The sequence below is a fragment of the Peromyscus maniculatus genome, chromosome 10, assembly GCF_049852395.1.
Source record: "Peromyscus maniculatus bairdii isolate BWxNUB_F1_BW_parent chromosome 10, HU_Pman_BW_mat_3.1, whole genome shotgun sequence".
Classification (NCBI taxonomy): domain Eukaryota; kingdom Metazoa; phylum Chordata; class Mammalia; order Rodentia; family Cricetidae; genus Peromyscus; species Peromyscus maniculatus.
This window is the reverse complement of record NC_134861.1, coordinates 97934476-97958857: the sequence shown is the minus strand read 5'-3', so window position 1 is coordinate 97958857 and position 24382 is coordinate 97934476. Positions and strand designations below refer to the sequence as shown.

General features: G+C 40.3%; 2 protein-coding genes across 6 annotated transcripts in view; both read left to right on the top strand.

Moving 5' to 3' along the window:
• LOC102923512 (ATP-binding cassette sub-family G member 3-like) overlaps positions 1 to 18764 on the top strand; it is a 70414-nt gene extending 51650 nt beyond the window's left edge. For 3 of the 5 annotated variants that reach the window (XM_076546850.1, XM_076546851.1, XM_076546854.1), the window contains 4 exons: positions 2022 to 2176; positions 12395 to 12484; positions 13286 to 13371; positions 15390 to 18764. In XM_076546850.1, coding sequence (XP_076402965.1) covers positions 2022 to 2176; positions 12395 to 12484; positions 13286 to 13371; positions 15390 to 15543 — 485 coding nt within the window. In that variant the 3' untranslated portion in view covers positions 15544 to 18764. Of the gene's footprint in view, positions 1 to 2021; positions 2177 to 6391; positions 7467 to 12394; positions 12485 to 13285; positions 13376 to 15389 lie in introns of those variants that run through there. The other 2 variants (XM_076546852.1, XM_076546853.1) reach the window with 2 other exon arrangements.
• Positions 1 to 24382, top strand: part of LOC102918786 (ATP-binding cassette sub-family G member 3-like) — a 184310-nt gene that overhangs the window by 51601 nt on the left and 108327 nt on the right. The gene's annotated exons all lie outside the window — the stretch shown is intronic.

Genomic DNA, 24382 nt, shown 5'->3' with positions numbered 1-24382 from the left:
AGCCTGAGAGACCAGCTTTTAGGACTGCACCCAGGGTAATAAAAAGAATTTTTTTTTTCGAGACAGGGTTTCTCTGTGTAGCTTTGCGCCTTTCCTGGAACTCACTTGGTAGTCCAGGCTGGCCTCGAACTCACAGAGATCCACCTGGCTCTGCCTCCCGAGTGCTGGGATTAAAGGCGTGCGCCACCACCGCCCGGCGAATTTTTTTAAAGTAGTGAGACTTAGGAATAATTCTTATTTATCTGAGGGAATAAGACTCACACACGCATTGACCAGACCATTTGCTTTATTTTCTTTCAAGTTCTTCTTCTCCATTTTTGTTCTGTGTGCTCTTATATCCACCCCATGGGAAGTAAAAAAGGTACATCTGAGGAAGGGAGTAACCATGACAAGCTGCTGAGGAATTTTTGTATGGAGTAGGTCCTTAAACCCAGACATAGCAAGCAGGTAACTGGTGTCAAAGTTGCTCTGTGTGTGACCTTGGTTCCACAATTAGACCTCTGGGAATTTGTCCTTGTGTACTATCTGTGAAGATTTAACTTGTGAGGCCTCAAAACAGTCTGAATTTGTTTTGAGGCCTAAAATCAACTAATTGTGGTAGCTTGTCTAGAACTGAGAAGAAATTGCTGTTTTCTTTATGTCAGTCTGAGCTAGTGATAGAAAACAGGGCCTAAGAGTCTTACAGTCCTCAGGGAATAATAGATCTAATTATGAAGCATATCCTAGTATATTTCTATTCATCAAAATTATACAGCTTAAGAAGAAATCATCTTTCTGACCATCCACTTTTTGTGCCCCCAAAGTACAAACCACACCAACAGTGGGCTGTGGAAAGAACCCCATAGCTGTTTTTTGGGGAAGAAATGTAGCAGAACAGGAGAAAAATTACAGGCAGAAGCACCCAGTTTTCAGAGTCTGTGGTCCTGTAAACCTTGCTTAATGAGATCCCTCTATCAGAGAGTTATTCATCTGGTAGGTTTAATTCTGAACTACCTGTTGTCATCTGCTGTATATTCTTGTGGCCTCTGGCAAAGCCATTGCTATGCACTCTCAGCAGAAAACTAAACTTGGAGGCACCTCCTCTCCTCTAGATATTTAAACCTCTGCAAGGTTGTTTAATCCTTGCCTTAGGTTTCTAGTGCTAGTTTCTTAATAAACACCATGACTAGAACTAACTTGGGAGGGAAAGAGTTTATTTCATCTTACAGTTCAATGTACTTCTAGAAGGGAAGTCAGGTCAGGAAGTCAGGTCAGGAGCTCAGGACAGGAACCTGGAGCAGGAAGTGAAGCAGAGGCCATGGAGGAGTGCTGCTTACTGGCTTTCTCCTAATGGCTTCCTCAGCCAGCTTTCTCATAGAACCCAGGACCACCTGCCCAGGGATGGCATCATCCACAGCTGTCTAAGACCCCCTACATAAATAATTCATCAAGAAAATGCCCCACAGGCTTGCCTACAGGCCAATCTAATGGAAGCTTTTTTTTTTTTTTTAAATGAGGTTCTTCTTTCCCTTATGACCCCAGCTTGTGTTAAATTGACAAAAACTAACCAGCATAGTCCTGATCCCAATTTCATGAGTAATGCAATTGTAATAAACACAGGGAAATGAGGACATGAACGTGTTCTATTGCTGATTCTCCTGTGAGAGAATGTGGTCATTTTTTGGCTAGTTGTGTTTCCTGTAGCTCTCCATGTCAGGATCCCATAAATTGCTCATTTTCTCAATTATGTATAGAGGAGAACAGGTATTATATGGAAAGGTATTTTTGTGAAAAGTATAAAAATAAAGTCATATGATGGGGCTGGAGAGAGGCTCATTGGTTAAGAGCACTTGCTGCTCCTCCTCCAAAGTCCCCAAATTTGTTTCCCAGCATCCACATGATTGGGTAGCGGTTGGAAACCCAGGGATGTTGGGTGTCTGTGAAGCTGTAACTAGTCATTTTTATTATTAAATTATTATTTGAAATATGTACAATTCTCTTGAGTCAGGTAGATGAACTGACACCACTTTTTTCTTTCTAAGGAGTAAACACAGATGTGACAAGTATCTTCACTATGCTATTAACCATCATGATGTTGGCTTATTCTGCCAGTTCCCTGCCACTGTGTTTCAAAGCAGGAGAGAATGCAGTGGCTGTGCCAACACTGTTGGTGACCATCTACTTTGTGTTCATGCTGGTGAGTGTGAATTGTGTTTTTATGAGAGGGAATTTTCCTTGTGTTCCTTCTTGAACATGTACATGCTTGACACATCAGTACTTGGGACATGAGTCCTTATGCTAAAGCTTATTATGGTCTGTAGGAGAGAGGGAGCCACCTTTCCTCTTAGGCTTTGTGGGTACTGCCCTGATGTCAGTACTCTGATGTAGTTAACTTTCTAGTGAGCTTTTACCAGACATTTCTCAGGAATCTTACAATATCTGTAGCCTCTCTTTCATCAGGATCTGATCCCTGGTCCTTGGGAGGAGGGGTGTGATATACAGATATTCATTCAGAGCTGGATCCTCTGTAGTCTCTTCTCTGTATGTTGGCCTGTGGTGGGTCTGTGTTAATCGCCATCTCCTGCAAAAGGAAACTTCTCTGATGAAGGTCTGAGATGTACTAATCTCAGTGTCAGTTTAATACCATATCTATTTAGAAGAATAACAGTAGATTCTCCTCTGGAACCGAGGACCTCATTAGCCACAGCATCAGACATGATCTCCATCTCATAGAGCAGGTCATAAATACAATCAGAAAATGAATCACTGGTCACTGTCATTATAGCAGTCTGTCCAGTGTCCCCCATGTATTATCTTCACCCCAGGAAAAAGAAAAGCAGAAAACATCCAGGTAGGGTGGTCACTGTCTTTGAGCATACTTGTAACTTCACTCCAAGTCTCCTTGAATCCCTTCCTCCATATTTCAGCATTTCTAGGTCATTGAACATAGTGACAGCACCCAACCACCCAGTCAAGACATAAGTCACCTGTTGCATGAATCCTAAATGGTCTTATAATAAAAATCCAGAGCCAGGTGTTGGGGTAAATGCTGAAAGATCAGAAGAAACAAAGGAACAAGCCACAGCCACTTTTCACCTTGCCAACTTCTCAGCCAATCCTTTTTTTGTGAATCCTCAGACTGAGTGCCTCTGAGTCCTCAGCCGAAATGGTCTCAGTTCCTTTCTCTTGCCTTGTATTTCTTTCTCCACCCAGCCAAATCACTTCCTGTCTCAACCTTCCTAGTGGTGGCATTAATGGTGTATGTGCTTCCCAAATACTGGTAGCAAAGGCATGAGATCTCAAGTGCTAGGATTATGTACCACCACTGCTTGGTGCTATTTCTTTTAGACTGGATTAATCTCCTGTAGTCCAGGGTGACTTTGAACTCACAGAGATCCAGATGGGCCTCTGACTCTGGAGTGCTAGGATTAAAGGTGTGTGCCAACACTTCCTGACTGCTATATTTAATCCAGTGCCTGACTCTATCCTCTGATCTTCCGGCAACTTTTTATTAGAGTACAACAAAGTGTCACCACATTTCCCCTTTTTTTCTAAAATAATAAAAGGTTATAACTAATATAAGAAAAACTATATACAGTATGTACAATAACTGTATACAATATATAAAGCCAAAAATTGTATCTATAATGTCCAGTCTATTACCACTTTACAGATTCAGAGAAAATATTCCATTATTTATCCTATTTTGGTGAATCCAAAATGTTGTACCTAATTCACCAGCTATTGTAACTTGTATTACCAACTGAAAACCATTGATGTCTTTCAAATTTACACACTTTATACCTCTTTAGTGAGTTTCTTTTCTGAATTTGTTAACAAGGAAAACTATAACTATCTAATATTCAACTCCCTCAGAGACCTAAGTAAATGGAAAGTGCAGGCAAGCGACTTCCAAAAAATGTGAGAAATGACAGAAACAGCTGGCTGCCTGGACAGTCACCCTAGTTTCCTCTGTAATGTTGGGTCATCCATCTTCAGCCTACAGGCCTAGCATATCTGATAGACTCATCCATGAAGTAAGATTTTCTAAAGGGACTTTCTACTTTGTCTTGGCAAAGTTCAGCAGTCCTTTCTTTTGTGTCCTGCTTGTCCCATTTGGATGGCATACTGTCAGCAGTTGAAGCAAGGGCATTTTCTTGCCCAGAGGCTAACTTTTGTCACAAAGGAAGTAAACTCCATGTGGAGTTTCTTCAGCGCCCATCATCTTCTCTGAAGCAGATTGGTGCTGCCTGGAGCAGACATATCTCATTGTCAAAAAAGAATCTATGTTATTAAAGCATCTTACATGCCATATTTTGCAGGTTTCTGAAGTGCTTGAAGACTATCTAAAATATATTTCCTTTTGACCCTGAAAACATACCTAACATGACTATAGGTTCCATTGTAATGACTAACTACTAACTTTCATTTCTTTATTATCCTAAATAGTTGGTAATAATAACTTTCAAGGACTAGAAAATTGCATTACATTGTTGTTATTTCTATAGGTGCAATACCTTGAACAAGATTAGAGATGTATATACAGTATGTTCTAACAAAAATAATCTCAAATTTGTATCAATATACAAAATTTGTATAAAATGTACAAAAATCCAATCCAATGTAAAATATTTAAAACAAATAGTTGCTTCTAAAAAGTAGATTCAATAATTTACCTTTTTTATCTTTTATCTATATTCCTTTTTTTTTCTTTTCAGAGTAGATTCAATAATCTACCTTTTTATCTTATCATATATGTATTCTCTCTTTTTTCTTTTCAGAGTAGCCTCAATAGTCTACCTTTTATCTTTTCATATCTATATCCTCTATTTTTTTAAACAAGAACTTTGATTCTAATCTCCTTTGTTTAGCTTTTCTCTTGACCATTAACAATTAACATCTTGTAAACAGCCATCCTAAACAATGACAATTATCCGTAACCCACTGAGTGACCAAAAATTACGCACCCCACCTCTTTGGAATGTGAGCATCATGTTCTTAAAATTACTTCCTGCTGTTTGGGGGGCAGAAGGCATCTTTAGGGGATCCTAAAAAGAAAAAAATTGGGTTAATTGTCAAGTCCAGGGAGAGGTGGCTGTATCATTTGTTTTCCAGTCTCTGCATAATGGGAAAGTGCAGTGCTTGTCTCAAGTCCTTACTGGAGTAGTCTGTGAGGCTGGATCATCTCAGATATCCACCTCACAATTGTCCCGAACAGTTTGTAGTCCAAAGCTGATCTTTAGGTGATGTTTGTCATCTTAATGGGGTTATCATTGTCCATGTGGAGTTATTGTTATGGGATTCTATCATTGAAACTTAAGAGATCTCATGAGGTCAGATTATTCCTTTTCTTGGTAATTTTTCCAGGTAGTTCTGCCTTCTTCTTTGGATGCTTATTTGTACAAAGGTCTTTAAATTCCTCAAGATGGTTGTTTTTATTTTCCTGCAAAGACAAAAACAAAATCCTTCCCCAACCTTAATTTTGGGGAAGTTCCCAATCTAATATTTATCAATTCTGATTTATAGTTTCTCCTGATTTTATTGTTTTCTTTTCTATAGCTGTTCTATCATTCAAAGCAGTATGATTTTTTTTTTTACAATAAGCATTAGGATCTTTAATTGGTCGGGGGGGGGGAGTTTATTCCACAATAACAGGAAATGACTAAATGGAATTTGACCAGGGGCCTGCAAGAGGCCCCTCAGGCTGTTTCAAGATGGCAAAGGCAAGGGATTGCCTTGTCTGCCCATTTTTGAGCTACATTTATTAGTCCAATGTCTGCCTTTACTACACCTTCTACATAATCCAGAAGGGAGGGGCATTCTGTTGCAATTAACCTTGAAAAAATATTGTTTCTAGGGATGCCTACTGTTTACAGTTCCTTTTTAGGTGGCCTTGTTAACTACAATTGAAACATTTGACATTACGATTTTTTTCAAACCTCTGGAAGTCACCTTTCCTATTCAAACATCACTATGATCATTAGATTTAATATTGATTGTATCTCAAATCCATTCCTCCTAGGGTGCTAATCTTGCCTTTAACAGCCTAATTATAATTTTGCATTGTGAATTAGCATTTTTAGAAGCCAGAGATTCAATTATTATTTGTTTAGCTTCTGAATTTGGTATCATTCAATGTACTGCTGTGGTCTATCTTTGTAAGAAATCAGTGAAGGTTTCTTTTGGGCCCTGTACAACTTTATCAAATGACTCAATTTTCTTTCATACTTCTTCAATTCTGTCCCAAGCATTCAAGGCTACTGTGCAGCACAAAGCAAGCGTGTGGTCATCATATAAAGATTGTCTTTATATATCAGCATAATCGCCCTCCCCAAGAATTTGTTCTTAGGAGATTTCAAGACCTCTAGCTCTGCTTTGTTGTTCAATGGTCTTATCCTCATTCTTCCACCAGCTCCTCCATTGTAATTGGGGACCAGCCTCTAAGACTGCTGTAACCAAATCTCTCCAGTCTTGAGGGATAATTTCTCTTACAAGTTGACCACAAATTTAAAATCTGCTTTACAAACAGTGAGTGGATGCCATATGAGACTATTGCTTCTTTGAATCTCTTCAGATCTAACATTTGCATAGAAGTCTATTCAGCTCTTACACAGCCTGAGGGGTATGTATCATTTGGTAGTTCCTGTAAGGTTACTGGGTAAATTAAGGTTGGCTGTTTTAAAACCTTAGGTGGTTTCTCTGTAACTTTATAATGAAATGATGAAAGAAAACTTTAATATACACTGGTAGGAATGCACTTCATCTCAGATGTATACAGGCCTTCTCCCTTTCCCATACTGCTGCTAGAATAATGAAGACTATCTTAGAGTGACTCAGAACTAAAGAGATTTGTTTAAGATTAAAGTTGCTCTCAGAAGGGCTAGGGCCTCTCTCCACTTGAATGTTACATGTCTCCCATCTAGGGAGTCCACAGCCCTTCGCACTAGGGAAACTAAAATCAGTTTCTCAATTGTGTTATGGCTTTCTTCTCCATTTTGCTTTCCCTTAGGTTACAAAGTTTTCACCCAAACTCCTCTGCTAAGATTTCTAGTCTATGCTTTCCAGCTTGGGGAAAAATACTGCTAAAAAGCTGAAAAACAAAACAAAACAGAAACAAATTGAAACAGACCTGGGAGGCCCCATTCCTGTGATATTATCCTAGTGCACAGTTCAGATTTACAGTGGTGGGACATTTTACATCCAAGTGCAAGGCTGCTGACATCATTGCCCAGGGGAAATGGACAAGCTCAGCACAAGGAAAACATTTAAAATTAAGATTTAAAAGTCTTGTTTATTATTTTAAAGATGATATTTAAATGAACAGCCTGGTCATGAGTGGGAACAATGAAGGGCGACGGTCGAGGGAAAGAGAGTGGGAGATCCTAGCTGGATCAAGAAAAGAGAGGGAGAACAAGGAATAGGAGACCATGGTAAATGAAGACCACATGAGAAGGGGAGGAAGCAGAGAGCTAGGGAGGCCCACGGAGATCCACAAAGATACCCCCACAAAAGACTGCTGGCAATGGTCGAGAGACGGCAGGAACTGACCTACTCTGGTGATGGGATGGCCAGACACCCTGTTAGTTGTGCCATAAACCCCATCCAAGGAAGGTCTGAGGAATCTGGATGCAGACATCCACGGCTGGGCCCCTGGTGGAGCACTGGGAGTCTAATTAGTGAGAAAGAAGAGGGTTTATATGAGCGAGAATTGTTGAAGCCAAGGTTGGATAAAGCACAGGGACAAATAACCAAATGAATGGAAGCACAGGATCTATGAACCAAAGGCTGAGGGGCCCCCAACTGGATCAGGCCCCCTGAACAGGTGAGACAGTCATTTGGCTTGATCTGTTTGGGAGGCAGCTGTGTCTTGGTGCTGGGTCCTGGGCTCGTTGCATGAGTTGGCTGTTTGAATCCTGGGACCTATGCCAGGATGCTTGGCTCGGTCTGGGAGGGGGGGACTGGACCTGGCGGGACTGAGTCTACCAGGTCGATCCAGGTCCTCGGGGGAGACCTTGATCTGGAGGAGGTGGGAATGGGGGGTGGGGTGGGGGGGAGGGGGAGGGGGGCGAGAGTGGGAGAACAGGGGAATCTGTGGCTATTATGTTGAACTGAATGATGTTGTAAAATAAATTTACTAAAAAAAAATTAAAGATAATATTTAAAACTTGTTAATATAACTAAATCAGCTTTTCTACTAACAGTTCAGTTTGAAAAGTAAGAAATTTTGCAGCCTGTGAGTCCAGCTCCCAAGCCACTATCCAGGGCAAGTTAGAGAAGACATCTCAAGAGTGAGGATAGAAGGATTTCTTTAATAACTTCACACACAACCTGTTCAGGTCACGCTCTTTATTCTTCTTTAGCTCTAATTCTATAGCTTCTTTTCAGCTCTAATTCTGCCTAATTTCTAATTCCTACTAGTTTCTAATTCCTTCTAAGTTCTAATTCTTTCTAAGTTCTAATTCCCTATAAAAATCTCTTTGTCTCTACACAGTTACATCCTTTACATACAGCTCTATAGCTCTCTTTACATGCCTATATCTCTCTCCTACATGGCCATACATCTCTAAACACCATTACAACATCTCATTTACACAGCTCTCTCATCATACAGCACTTTACACAGTTCCTCACAGAGCTCTTTACATAGTTCCTTCACACACTTGGTCCATATCATTCACCCAATCACTCTCTAACAGTTCTCTCACATTTCTTCTTCTATCTCTCATACTTTTCTCTCTGCACATTCAGCTACACCCCTCACTCAGCACACCCCCCCACACAGAACAACAGCCATCTCTGGACAATATGTTACATTTTCTGGATCTAACTCATGCTCATAACATGTGATAAGTCACACAGTTTTCCTCAGGCTAGCGAGATCACATTGAGCAGCCAGTGAGAAAGTAAATGGTCAGTTGACTTAACCTTTAGCCTGTAACATAAACTGAGGCTGGGATTAGGTGCAGAAAGCCAAATACTGCAGCAGGTGGTTATGTCTTAATGATGTCAGCCTGACTTTGGTTTAACAGACACTTGTTCTTGAGTATTATTATTTGCAGGGTCAGCTAGTCTGTTTTGAATTTGTTCTAAAGTCTAAAATTAGCTGTCTTTGTAGCTAAGAATACTGTTATTCTCCTATATCAGTTATTAAAAATATCCTAATATTATTTCTGTTCATCAGAATCATACAGCTTAAGCAGAAATCATCTTCCTGATCATCCACAGCTATATGTGTGCCCAAAAGATATAAAACACACTACCAATGGTCTATGGAAGGACCCCCACAGCTGTGTTTTTTGTTGTTGTTGTTTTGGTTTTAGGCAAGCAATGCAGTGGCACATGAGAAAAATTACAGACAGAAGCAACCAGTCATTTACAGTCAGTGATTCTATAGCTTTACCAAGTGGGGCTCCCCATCAGAGAGTTATTCATCTGCTAGGTCGACCTGTTGAATACTAGTTGTTACCTGCTGTATACTCCAATTGCCTCTGGTAAAGCCATTTCTACCAGCATCTCTCAGCAAATAAAACAAAGACCTAAGAAAACAAAACAAACTAACTAACAAAATAAAACCAGAAAGATTTCTCTGATGGACAGGTACATGTGTCCCAAATTGTCCCCTTTGGATCATCCAGGCAGTCTTTAATTCTCAAAAGGAACCTAAAAATACCCTGTTACCTAAAGGACATATTGTTGTTAGAGTTCACTTTGTTTTTACTTTTGATAATATGCTTATAAAACTGATGTATAGAATTGAATACTTGGGTAAACTGTGTTAACTGTACAGCACAAAGAGTGACTTTTCTTTGTGCCCAAAGAGTGACTGCTACATTTATGTGGCAGGACATTTCTGTAAACAGTTCTCAGTTCTCTCCTGCTCACCAATTCTAGAATAACCACCCATAGGCTTACATTAGTTAAAAATGCCTGGCGGGTAGCTCAGGCTTATTTCTAACTAGCTAGTATATTTAAATTAACCCATAATTCTTATCTATGTTTATCCACATGGTTGATGGCTTGTTACCTCATTTTTTACATGTCTTCCTCACTGGCTGGCTGATATCTGCCCAACCCCACCACTCTCTTCCCTCCTTAGTTTGGTTGTCATGCCCATACTTCCTGTCTACCTACCAGCCAATTAGCCTTATTCTTAGTAATGAGAGCAACACACATTCAGAACATACAGAAGGGCATCCCACAGCACATCCCTAAGCTCAAGTATCCTTTTTGTTTGAAGGGGACCCTGGTCCTACCAGAGCAAGTGGCATGTTGTCCTCTTTATGAGAGAAGGACACATGGGGTGGTGAAGTTTGCCAGAGTCTGTTTCTCTTGTTCCCAGATGTGCAGGCAAGCACACTGAAAGCCTCTTATCCATAGAGAAGATGAATTATTCTTATTACAATAGGGGGATGGATTATTTCATAGTTTTATTGTTGTTAAGGATTGTTCCCCTAACTTGGGTCTTTTGTATTTCCATATGAAATTTAGTATTGTTTTTTAATATATTGGAATTGTATTGAAATTTTGATGAAGAGTGCAATAAACAAGTTTGTTGCTTTTGGTAGGATGTGTATTTTCATAATTTTTATCCTACATCTATAAGGATGGGAGGTCTGTCTATTGTCCAGTATCTTCAATATCTTTGTCCCCCAGTGTCTTAAAATTTTTATTGAACAAGTATTACATTTGGTTAGATTTATTCCAAGACCCCCCCACACCCCTCATTTTGAGATTTTTGTGAATGAGATTGTTTCCTTCATTTTTTCCCATATGTTTGTAATTTGTACTTAGAAAAGCTCCCGACTTTTCTATGTTTGTCATTGTGTTTTATCACAACCACAGGAAAGGAACTAAGACAACTGGTTATTGTACAAAGTTTCTAAATGAGACCTTAAAAACTAGTTATGATGCCAAATGTATTTTTTAAAGCATTTTGTCAGGTGCAGTCTGAATGCATGCACACACAGTCATTGCTTTGCAAATTCTACTGTACTTAAGACAGGACAAGTTTTATGTGAACCTCATAACTGCCTCTTGTTCCTCCCCATCAGTGCTTTCTGTCTTCTCCATTGTGGTTCTGACTTTTGTACTGTTTTTAAATGGGGATTGTGCACATTTTCTGCTGCTCTTCACCACATTGTATGGTTTATCTGTTCTAATCTTGAAGTTGTCTTAAGGTGGTATTTTAACTGAATCCAAAAATTATTCCTAAAGTCATGAATAGAAAGTCAAAACTCTTATAAATAACAAGACTTATTGATCCTTGGAAGTAGAAGTGGGTATATGATGACCAGCGCATGTCCTACTTTGGGTTTCTATTGCTGAGATGAAACACCATGACTAAAAAGCAAGTTGGAGAGGAAAGGGTTTATTTGGCTTGCACTTCCACATCACTGCTCATCATTGAAGGACGTCAGAATAGGAACTCAAATGGGTAGGAGCCTGGAGGCAAGAGCTGATGCAGAGACCATGGAGGGGTGCTGCCTACTGGTTGTTCTAATGGCTCACTCAGCCTTCTTTCTTCTAGAAACTAGAATGACCAGAGCAGGGATGGTCACACCCACAATTGGGCTGGGCACTGTCACCTCAATGGCTTGCCTACAGATGATCTTATAGAGACATTTTCTTTTTTTATTTAATTAATTTTTATTTATTTTACATACCAACCACAGTTTCTCCTCCCTCCATTTCTCCTGTTCCCTCCCCCTGACTCCCTTCTACCTCCTTCCACATTTACTCCATTCAGAAAAGGGCAGGCCTCTTTGAACAAAACATGGTACATCAAGTGGAGGTAGGACCAATCTCCTCCCTAGAGACATTCCTTGTGTTTTGAGATTCCCCCACTCTCCAGTGAATTTAGTTTGTATCAAGTTGATATAAAATGAGGCAATACTGTGTTCTTCTAGCATGTGTTCCTAGATGGCAGGAGTTTTATTAGTATAGACACTGCGGTTGGCCTGTCATATTGTCAAAGATTCAACCAATCATATATTGAAAATTAGGAAACAAATGACACTTCTGCTCTGAATATCGTCATCCCCTGAATTACACAGTATAAACTATATAGCTATACAAATTAGATATTATAAAGAATCTAAAGAGGATTTTAAATATGTAGGATGGGAGTATTTAAAGTCTAAAGAATGTTCATAGGCTGCATGCCATTTTAAAGATAACATAATATCTGTAAGCTTTGGCTCCTATAGAATAGGTTCGCAGGTCTTTCTTTTAAAAACCACAAAGAACCTTGGCTTTGCAGATTAAGAATTCTGTGTAGAGTTTACTGAAAGAATGTTTTAAAGCACTGGTCTGAGGAGAAATGGTCAGAAGGATGAAGGGGTCTTGAAGAGGGAGGATCTTGTCTAGAATTCTTAGTCACTTGACTGGTTCTAATTTGTGGTTTTGTTCTTCATAGTTTTTCTCAGGTCTGTCACTATATTCAGGAAGCTTAGTACCTGAGCTCTCATGGATTCAGTACTTTAACATTCCTCATTATGGATTTACAGTAAGTTGTCCTTCTGTGACTGTACTTGGGGTCTCCAATTTTAGCAATCGAAATGAATCCCAGCCAAGTCCTTTCCCCAGCTGTAATCTCTAACCAGCAGCTACCCAGGATTTTCCTTCCAGGAGCAAAAGATGAGAACTTTCCTGTTAATATCCAAAGTTCAGTGAGTCATCTGGGGTTTTCCCCAGTCACATGGTATTTGAGAGACATAAAGGGTGAGAAAAACCCCAGGGTAAAGAGGAAAGATAGATGATATAATGAGAAGTATGCAGTTGTGACTCTATTCAATACAGTAATAATGAAAGGATCCGGGACTAAGATATATAGTTTATATCAGGAAATTAAAAGAAATAGAAAGCATGTGATAGCCATAGCCATATTGGCTTTGCCAAGTTTTCTCTGCAGTAAAGTGTGTCTTAACAGACTTTCTTACTCCCATAATCTCAACTGGTTTTGATGAAAAGAAACAAGAAATATTGTTACCGTGAATCAATAGTATTTTTTAATCACAGTGTTTACATGGTTATGGACTGTACAGAGAAGGAGGTGCCTGAGGTAATCTAGTTAGAGGGTCCACCTCTTAGTAGTTGGGAGGTCCTATCATTTCAATCCTAAACCTCCTGAGTGTGGGGGAGGGGCACTGCTTTGCTGGGCAGACTGAACTCGGTGGGGTTTTGTTTATTTAATTTTTTTTTGCAAATTACAGTCAAGATTGAATTTGAATTTATTATTGTATTTATTCTTTGGAAACCTATGAAATATTAAACTATTTGCCTTTTCCTGTTCCTGTTTGTGTTACAGGCTTTGCAGCACAGTGTATTCCTGGGACAAAACTTCTGTACAGAACATAATACAGCAGAAGTCAGTAGATGTCAGAACTATGTAATGTAAGCTGGAGTTCAGTGTCATAATGGGGACATAGAATGCCCCTAGACTCAGAAGGAAAACCCATGCTTTCAGGGTTAACACTCTGTCCTCTCCTGGTTCCCCAGAGAGAATCACTGTAACCAGTGAACACATGGATGTGTTTTAATCCCACTGCTCTATGGTGTAGAATGTGCAGAAAGGGTTCTTTGGGCCTTTTAAAAATGATTTTGGTGTCTTGGTTGTGGGTTTGACTTCTTTGTTTCAGAACATTTGAGTTTGACCTAGGCTGCCCCGATAGTTAACAAGCGCATACTGTTTCTACATATACAGATTATGGTACTTGTGAGCAGAGCCCAAGAATGTCAGGGTAGCAAGGCTAAAGTGACTGAACTTTGCCTGCCAGCATTCAGGGTCTTCCCTATGCCTCACACTCTAGATCACTTCAAGAAATCAAAGTCTGGCGTGTGTTTGTGTGTGAGTGTGTGTATGTGTGTGTAAAATGTCCTAGCAGAGGATATGTCCTGCAATGAAAGAAACACATATTTCAGTATCTTAAGAAGGAAATACCATTTAGGCCTAATACCATTAAAATAGAAACAAAAAAATTTAATAAAATTAAAGTGCATTATTCTAAAATTACAATACCTTCTCTTTCTACAATTGCTCTCATTGATTTTAATTTTGATATATAAATGAGAGAGGAATATGCTGATATGTTAAATCTCTCTTGGATGTTCAAAATAATAATGAATAATAGTAACCCAAATTATGTTTGGATTACTGATAACAAAACAAGTATGGGGGGATAACTTATTTCTGATATCTCCTCTCTCCTGGTGTGGTGTGTCATCCTTCTAATACAAATTCCTTACCAGTTTCTTGTCAGAAGGATGGGGATGGTAATGTGAAACCAGAAGTGGGCCCTCAACAGACCTCATACTCACAAAAAGATTGTTCTCACAAGAGGAATAAGAAATCTGCCCTTTCAGTAGATTTGAGAACTGTTAAATCCTAAGAAATACAAGGAAATGGATATACACAGAGATGGATATACACAGAGATGGAGACACACAGGGATGGAGACACACAGGGGTGGAGATACACAGGGATGGAGACACACAGAGGTGGAGACATACAGGGATGGAGACACACAGGGGTGGAGACACACAGGGATGGAGACACACAGGGATGGAGATACACAGATATGGAGACACACAGGGATGGAGACACACAGGGATGGTGACACACAGGGATGGAGACACACAGGGATGGAGACACACAGGGATGGAGACACACAGGTGGTAATTCCAGTGTATCCAGAACTTTTAGCAATAGCAGCTTTTCTAACCCGTGCCAGGGCCCCTGCATCCTGCTGTGCTCCAACTGCTACCCAGGCTCTCTTTGTAGCCATGGGCTGCTGGGGATGTTCCATAGCTGAGCATCCGTGGTTGTCATTGCCGTCTTAGTTCAGGAGCTGACAGGAACTCACTGACTCCTGTCAGAAACACTTAGTCTCCTCCAGTCCTCAGTCTAGATTTTAATGCTGTGTTCTTTTGCATAACGTTCTACTGAGTCAGCAGAACTGCACAAAGATTGATTTCCTAGAGTGTCTGTGTGTCGTTAGGAAGCTGAGGTTTTCTGCTTCGGAAGAAACAAGTACTTCATCCATGCCTTTGCCCTTTGAAGAGAGGGCAGCATTTCAGATTTAGAAATGAGTGACACAGTGAAGACAACAAAGTTGCATCTTAGTGTGACTCTCTAAACTCAGCCCAGTTTACAGAGCCTACTTCCTCTATGCTTTTAAGTAGATGTGATAGCTACACCTCTTTGGATGGTTTTTTGAAATTAACAAAGGGACCTGATATAAGTAAGTTAGATTGACATAACATGTAACAAAATTGTAAGTACTTCTTTAGTACCATTACTTGAATATAAAGAGGGATTTTTAATGATGTGTTGAAACTATGAGGTTTTAAAAAGAAGCAACAGTGAGTGTACTGAATATACTTTGACATTATTTTTGTGTGTTGAATTACAGATGTACTGGTGAAGAATTTTTGATGATCCAGGGCATCGATCGCTCATCATGGGGCTTCTGGAAGAATCATGTGGCCTTAGTTTGTATAATGATTATCTTCTTATCAATTACCTATGTCCGGTTATTAGCTCTTAAGAAAAAGAGACATTTTTAAATCACTTTCCACTTTCTTTGAATTAATCTGACATTATATTTTGGTATTATTTATTTATTACTTTATTTTTTTATTAAGAAAAATTTTCCACTCATTTTACACACCAATCAAAGACCTCCCTCTTCCCCCTCCCCTCCCCTACCTCTCCCTCCCAATCCACACCCAACTCCTCCCCACAAAAAGGCAAGGCCTCCCATGAGAAGGCACATCCAGAAGAGGCAAGTCCAAGCCCCTCCCCCTCAAGGCTGTGAGAGTTATCCAATCATAGGCAGTGGGATCCAAAAAGCCCACTCAGGCACCAGAGATGGATTCTGATCCCACCTCCACAGCCCTTGACCCAACTTTCATGAGCTCCCACTAGTTTGGTTTGGTCGTCTCTGCAGGTTTCCCCATTATGATCTTGGTGCACTTGCTCATGGAATCCTTCTTCTCTCTCCCTGACTGCACTCCTGGAGCTCGGCCTGGTGCCTGGCTGTGGATCTGTTCATCTGCTTCCATCAGCAATTGAAGAAAAGTTCTGTGATGACAGTTAGGGTATTCACTAATCTGATCTCTGGGGTAAGCAGTTCAGTTCAGGCACCCTTTCCACTATTCCTAGTAGTCCAAGTTAGGGACCTCCCTGGGGATTCCTGGGAACTTCCCTAGCACCTGGTTTCTCTCTATCCCCATGAAGTCTTCTTCTCAACATGGAGTTTCTGGAATAATCACATGGCCTTAGCTTGTATAATGATTGTCTTCTTTTTTTTTTTTTTTTTTTTTGGTTTTTCAAGACAGGGTTTCTCTGTGTAGCTTTGTGCCTTTCCTGGGACTCACTTGGTAGTCCAGGCTGGCCTCGAACTCACAGAGATCCGCCCGCCTCTGCCTCCCGAGTGCTGGGATTAAAGGCGTGCGCCACCACCGCCCGGCAAATGATTGTCTTCTTATCAATTACCTATGTGCAGTTATTAGCTTTTAAGGAAAAGAGACATTTTAAAATCACTCTTTCTTTTTCTTTGAATTAATCTGACATTTAAAAAAATAAAACTTTGCTGGTGGCTATGTCAGAGGAACATCAGGGAGCACTTGAATTCAGGAGTTTGGCCCACCAGAATGCAAGGCACTGATGGGTGAATCTCTGATAGGCAAGGCCCTGAGGGCTGTGGCTTCAGAATGTCTCTTGCTAGTGCTGTGCCTTTACATGTTTGCTGCTGCTGTATTTCTCTGGTATCTGGCATGGTGTGAATGTGGGGGGGGGATCTCCACTGCCTTAAATGTAATGTGATTATCTCATGAAAATTTCCTGTTCTATTGGGCATTTTAACTGTGGATTATTATGAAGACGATTTCCTCCCGACCTGTACTGTTTAACTGAAGTAATGATTTTATACAATAGTAGTGGTAGTTTAAATAGAATTTTGATGATTAAGGGTTTTTAACACATGTAGTAAGGGATTATGATAGAGGTGAGTTTAGTGGGAAATTTATTATAGGTAAACATAAGATATAGTGTTGACCTCGCCCCTGATGAATTAGGGATGCAGAGCATAGAAAATAGGACCAAGGAAGTGTCATCAGCTGGGACTTATGAGTTTCTCTTGAGGAGCCTATAGACTGTGGTTTAGGTGAATGATTAAGGAAAACAATAGAGTCAGAGGAATTAGCTCAAAATCTTTTTGGTATTGGAAAATGTGTTCATGGAGTTTGGAGTGCATCATAGCTAAAACAAAGCTTTAAATAATACTTCATGTAACTAGAAAACGAAGAATTGGATGGTTAGTTAAAATAATTGGGCAAACTCTAAAATATGAAAATGAAACTAGTTATCTATTTTATGGCAATTGTAAAAAACTACTGTCTGTGTTAGCAGTTATGGCTGAAAGACTCCTGATCTATGAGAATTTTAAAGGACAAATGTTTAAAATGTGGGTGCTTGGGGACAATTTGCTTTTCACTTGTAATACATAAAATGTTTAATCATGTAAGGGAAATGGGAAAAATGCTTTTTTTAAAACTTGTATTCATTGTAATCATTCACTTAAACTGTAACTACATTGTAATTTTCACTGTAACTGCATTGTAATTTTTATTTTTCTTGAAAGAGTCTACTGGGGTATATAAGCTGTAAGGGAAAAAATACAGAATTTAGAAGGAAGACATTAGGAAGTCATCAGGAAGTAGTGAGAAGGAAGTCACTAGGAAAGAGAAAGAAGGGAAATGCCAGGGTAGAAGAACAGAACAGAAAAAAGGATATAATAGAATAAGCAATGTGTAGTGGGAAGCCATTCCAGCTTTGACTTGGAAGCTTTAACCCCCATTGAGGCTTTGGTAAGGGTCACACCTACAAGGGGGGGCTGAGAGAGGACCCTGAAGACCCGAGTTCCAGATGCACAGGCTCTCTTAGTTCCTGGACCCTGGACGCTGGAGGTAGACCAAGCAGAGTTCTCCAGAGAACACCTCTGGACTGCGCCATGCCTTTCCCAGACCCTGTACACTATCCTTTCACTTGTAAGTTACCCCACAAAATAAACCTCCCTTTTAACTACATGGAGTGGCCTTAATAACTTCACCAATAGCAATGGAAACAATAATAAAATGAAGAACTAAGCTTTGACCCTCAGAAAAGTCCTAGTGTGTCTGTTTGTCTGTCCAGTAGTTCACCTGCTCTGCATCTCCTCTTCAGTTTCTCTGACCTGCTGAAGGCTTGCTATTTATCAGCACCCTAAGTGAGAAGCTAACATGTTGGAGATGTGTGTGTGTGTGTGTGTGTGTGTGTGTGTGTGTGTATAATTCCCTTTTGGCTGGACTAAGAGAATTAAGGTTTACAGTCACAGACAGAAAAGTCAATGGAGTGATTAGTCCTTCATTTCCTGGGGTGGCTTCCCTTCAATTCCCGATTCCTGGCCTGCTGAAGGCTGGTTTCTATAGCAGCAAATTTTTTCCCATGTAAATCTAGCCAAAACAAAAAACAAACAAAAAACCAAAAAAATACCACCAACAAAAAAACCTCAAAAAAACCAAAATTCTAAAACTGAGCAAAACCAGCTTCCTAGTGTGTCCTTCAGGCCAGCTGTGGCCTGTGAGCTTGAACTACATTATGATGGGTTTGAGGCATGCGGGGACTTGAGTGTAGCATGGCAGAATCCTGCTGTGGGACACAGAGGTGTATCTAAGTCATGTACCATGGTGTATGGTGGATATAGCTTTTGCTAGTCCACACACACACACACACACACACACACACACACACACACACACACACAAAGAAAAAGGAAAGAAAGAAAAGGTTTTTTGGCTACACGTTATTGGATGAAAATGTAGAACCACTGTATCATGAATCTTAAACGGTCTTATTAATAAAATCAAACCTGAAGCCAGGTATTGGGGTGAATGCGGGAAGATCAGAGAAGCAGAACAAACCATAGCTTCCTTACTTCAGCAGTTCCTCAGCTGATTCTGTTTCCTCAGACTGGAAGCCTCTGAGTCCTCATCCAAATAGATCTCAGCTGAACTGCTGCTCAAAAGCCTAACAACTTAACCAGCCTAGTTCCTGGTCCTCATGCCTTAAATACCTTTCTGCTTCCAGCCATCCTTCCTGGGATTAAAGGTGTGAGTCACCATGCCTGGCTCTTTCCAGTGTGACCTTGAACTCACAGAGATCTGGATCTCTGCCTTTGGAATGCTAGGATTAAAGGCATGTGCTACCACTACCTAACATCTATGTTTAACGTTGTGGCTGTTCTGTTCTCTGACCCCAGATAAGTTTATTAGAGTGCACAATATTTTGGGGAACACAATACCACCACAAACCACTGCTTCACAGAGTCATCCATGAGCATGGTTCCCCCAGAGCTGGCAGTAAATGTACCACTGTCATGTTGAAAAGCTGAGGTGGGTGAAGTCAGCAGCCAAGGCTGTTGCTTCTCTGTCCTAATCACTCTGCAGTTTAAAGCAATAGATTCACAATAAGACAGATTCAGATGGGATAAACCCTAAACAGTTTACAGTGTGCGTAAAAATGTATGTAGGCTTAAAAGAGAGAGGAAAAGGTATATAGACAGTTATATAAAGAAATAGAAATTTTTTAAAAAATAAAGCCTTTAAAGAGAAATTAAAAGTAATATAAAAATAAGCCATGTAAAGATGGAAATCACACACAGAGTCCAGATCATATTATCTTTGGGATTTTTAACTGCAGAAAGACATTTGATTGCAAAGGCTGCTGAGTTAAACCAGTATGTATATTTTAAATGTATCTAGACTTCAAAATTTTTGTCTAAGGATATGTTGCTTTGGAAAAGAGGCTCTGCTTTTGGTTCCACAGAAGATGAGAACCTGTAGACTGCTTCCAGGCTAATATGGTTTGATCAGCCAAGACCCTCTGAAATCTCTCCAGTGACGCGATGGCCCATATCACCCAACACCCAAAATCAGCTTCAAAGCAACTGTCTCCCCTTCAAATGCCCCTCTTTACAAGTCCCTTTCACACATCCATATCTTTGCATTTTGTCTTGTGACCCAAAGAGTTTAACCAGAGCTGTCTGTGTGGCTCTGGGTTTTAGAAATCTGCTGGAGCCTAGATGGCTGTCCTGTGAGTATACATGTGAAATCAGTGACTGCCTCTCTCCCACAATCTACCAGTAGCCATAGTTCAGCAGAGTGGAGTACGGTCCTGTTGAGTCCCTCTCTGAACCTTGCTGCACAGAATGCAGCCTCACAGACTATTCCAGTCCTGAGGGATAATTCTATTACAAGTTGACCACGAGTTTAACATCTGCTTTACAGATGGAGAATGCATACCATATGATACTATAGCTTCTTTAAATCTTCTTAAATCTAACATTTCCACTGGAGTTCAGATAGCTTGTACATGAACATTTGGCAGTTCCTGTAAGGTTTTTCTTTAATTTTGACAAATACAAATAGACTAGATATTGAAACTGTAATTCTTACTTGATAACTGTTCTATTATATGTAATTTTTTCTGTGTTAAAGTTAAAACCTTCCCTTTTGATTAGATAGAAAAGAGGAAGTGTTGTGGAATGTCATTGTGTGTGCTGTGAATATATGTATTCTGATTGGTTGATAAATAAAACACTGATTGGCCAATAGAGAGACAGAAAGAAGGTGGAGAGGAGACGCTGCTAGCTACCACCAGGAGAAGCAAAATGTAATGTACCAGTAAGCCACAAGCCACATGGCAAGGTATAAATGTATAGAAATGGGTTAATTTAAGATATAGGAGCTAGCAACAAGAGGTCTGCCAAAGACCATACAGTTGTAAATAATATAAGCCTCTGTGTGTTTATTTGGGTCTGAGCAGCTGGAGGACTGGACAGAACATAGAAAAACTTCAAGCTATAGAGGTCTCAGGTTCTTTGGTGGAAATTTTCTACAGTTGTTTAAAGAGATGTGATTGCAATCTGTCTTCTAAGTATTTATATTTATACTCATGGACAAATGCTCCAATCAGCATTACCCAGAAAAGATTCCCTCTGTAATGAAATGTGGTGAATGCAGAGGCTCATGGCTGCTCCAGGTAACAGAGTAAGTGACACTTGAGTGCTTAACCCTAAAGAGGACATGTGTACCATCTCCTCTAAAGCTTAGGACAGTGTGTAAGATGAGTGGAAAGAGTACAGGAGCCACAAGATGAGAGGAAGGGCTGGAAATGCTTTATTGTGGGCAGGACACACACAGCCATTGCAACCATGGTCCATCTCACAACCTCTACAGCTGCCTGCACAAGACTGTGTCCCTCATCAGCACAGCAAGATTCAGAGAGGGACTCACCAAGACCATACTCCACTCTGCTGAATTACTGCTACTGGTAGATTGTGGGAGAGAGGCAGTCACTGATTTCACATGTATACTCACAGGAGAGCCAGCTAGGCTCCAGTGGATTTCTGAAACCCAGAGCCACATAGACAACTCTGGTTAAACTCTTTGGGTCACAAGACAAAATGCAAAGATATGGATGTGTGAAAGGGACTTGTAAAGAGGGGCATTTGAAGGGGTTGGAAGGGAAAACAGAAAGGTGGGAGGGAGGGAGAATGGCTGAAATGCATTTATACATATATGGAATTGTCACATTTTAAAAATAAAATTACAAATATAAGAAAGGAACTTCTTGTATACAGTATCTAATGAAGTCTTTTTTCTATTTGGTTTCTGTTATGCTGTAAATAAGCAATGGTTAATTTTCTTTTAAAGTCCACAACATAGTGACAAACCATATTGTAAGTAAAAGGGTCTAAGCTCCAAGGTAATGTTACTAAGTTATTACGAAGCATGTTAGTTCATCTCATTGATGATAATTATGAGAGGTAATTAATCAAATTTCTTTTACCTGAAAAGGAAAATTCGTCTTAGAAAACCTTATATTCTTTATGTCTTTACATCTTCATCATCACAGTGAGAACATAACCTATCATCCACCAAATGAATCCATCCTCAGTCATTATCTGGTACATAAGATAAGTACGGATTCTAATTTAAAAGCATGTTTCTAAAAAATGTTATAAAAACCTATGTTACTTCTAAGGTTAAAAAAAATCAATAAACTTGATGTGGTGGTGCATGCTTACAATGTCATCACTTGAGAGGTGGAAACATCAGGAGTTCAAGGTCATCTTCAGGTAGATAGTATGTTTGAGGCTACCCTGGGCTATAAAAGACTCTACCTTAAAACAAAACAAAAACAAACAAACAGAAAACTACACATAATGAGTGACCATAGAAACATCTTTCATGAGCTCATTAAATTAAATTTATGGATGGTGTCTTAGTTAGTTTCTATTGCTGTGAAGAAACACCATGACCAACAAGCAAATTGGGGAGAAAAGGGTTTAATTGCCTTATACTTCTATATCACTGTTCAACAATGAAGGAAGTCAGGACAGGAACTCAAACAGGGCAGAAACCTGGGGGCAGGAGCTGAGGCAGAGGCCATGGAGGGGTACTGTTTATTGGGTTGCTCATCGTAGCTTACTCAGCCTTGTTCTTACAGAAGCTAGGATCATCAGCCCAGGGGTAGCCCCACTCACAGTTCCTGGGCCCTCCCCATTGATCACTTACTAAGAGAATGCCTTACAACTGAATCTTATGAAGGCATTTCCAACTGAGGCTCCTTCTCTGATGACTCTAGCTTGTGCCAACTTGTCATAAAACCAGGCAGGACAGATGGATACCTCTCTGTGGTGATGTAAGGGCTCAGGAGTCTTGACTGGGGGGGGGGGTTGGTTATAGTTGCAGTAAAAAGACAGGATTCCTGTGATATGAAATGGCCCTTGTGACTCTTCATGGGGACTGTGATCTGTGAAGTCATTTAAACTCCGGGGTAACTCAGTGTTATAGTATTTGGCAAGAGGCTCTCCTTAGGAACACTGCTGAGACACAGATGTTGGGGCCCAGCCTTGTGCATCAGTATCTATAGAAACTGCTTCTTGGAATACTTGCCTAGTCCTAGATCAGCTAGGTTCCAAGATCCTTTTCAGCCCTAGCGATTACAGGCTGTGTTTAGTAGTTACTGTATTTGCACTGTCACAGGTCTGTATTTCCCTTGTGTTTCCATAATTTATATTCATAAGTCCTTCATTTAGTCTTATTTCATAACAGGATAGTACTCATCAGCAATATGGGTGTTTTTAAACATATTACAAAGTAGTGCATAATGTAACAAAAAGTCCAGTTTGGTTCTTGGTACAGACTCAGTGTACCCCTAGTTCTTCCTGTTGGCCCTTTCTGTGGTTTCTTCTAGCCCATCTGCATTCCTTTGGGACTATGCTGACCCCCAGACTCTCTCTAGCAGGGACCCACAGTTGCCAGACTAGGCTAGTACTCAGGTAGGGGACCTTCATCCTCCTTCCTGTCCTCCATTCCGGTCTCTCCAGACTTACCCTCAGTCCTGCTACAGCCTGTCACATGTGCCACCCCACTCACCATCCTATCTCCACCCCATGGGGACCCAGTCTTTTGTTAATAACCCCGAGAACTCAGAGCTCTTTCCACCCACACTGTCAGTATTTCCTTCTAGCCAACCTCTGTTCCTGTGTGAGTATCTGCTGACCTTCAGGATAGCTCTCACTGTAGGCTGGAACTCATGGCCTACACACTGGCCACAAGTGGCTAGGACCAGAGTTGGCAACACCAGCCAACTATAACAACAACAACAACAAAACAGAACACCCACCCAATGAAGACAAGACCACATATTTACATCAGGAAACTTTTCAGATGTCATTATTCCATGTGCCTTATCCCAGTGTAGAAAATACAAACATGGCCAATGAAGACATCTGCCTCTGCCAGAATCCAGCACCATATCAAAACTCTGAAAACTGATCTACTCTAAGATCCAGCTAGAATGTCTTGGTTATAGACCCAAAGAGCTCTGTGTATTACTACAGAGACACTTGGTGACCCATGTTCACTGCTTCTCTATTCATAACACCTGAAATTGAAAACAGCCTCTATGTCCATCATCTGGTAAAGAGATACTGGAACTTTGTTACATTTACACAATGGACCATTATTCAGCTGTTAAGAAAAAAAATGAATTTTCAGGTGAATGAACGCATCTAGAAGCAATTACTCTGACTGAGTTAACCCAAACAACAAAAGACCGTGCAGGATTTCTTCTATATGGGGATGTTGGCTTTAAGCTTTAGACATGAGTGCTCAATCTGAATAACAACAGGCATTAGGCAGCTAGTAAGAGACCAGAGGTGACAAGAGGACCTTCCAAGGAAGGGGAAATAAGAGTATAGTGTTACAAAGAGGTAAATGGAAAACTAGAATAGGAAAATTTAATGTGGAGGGGGATGGGAGACAAGATAAGGGAGGGAATAAGGGGAGGGACATC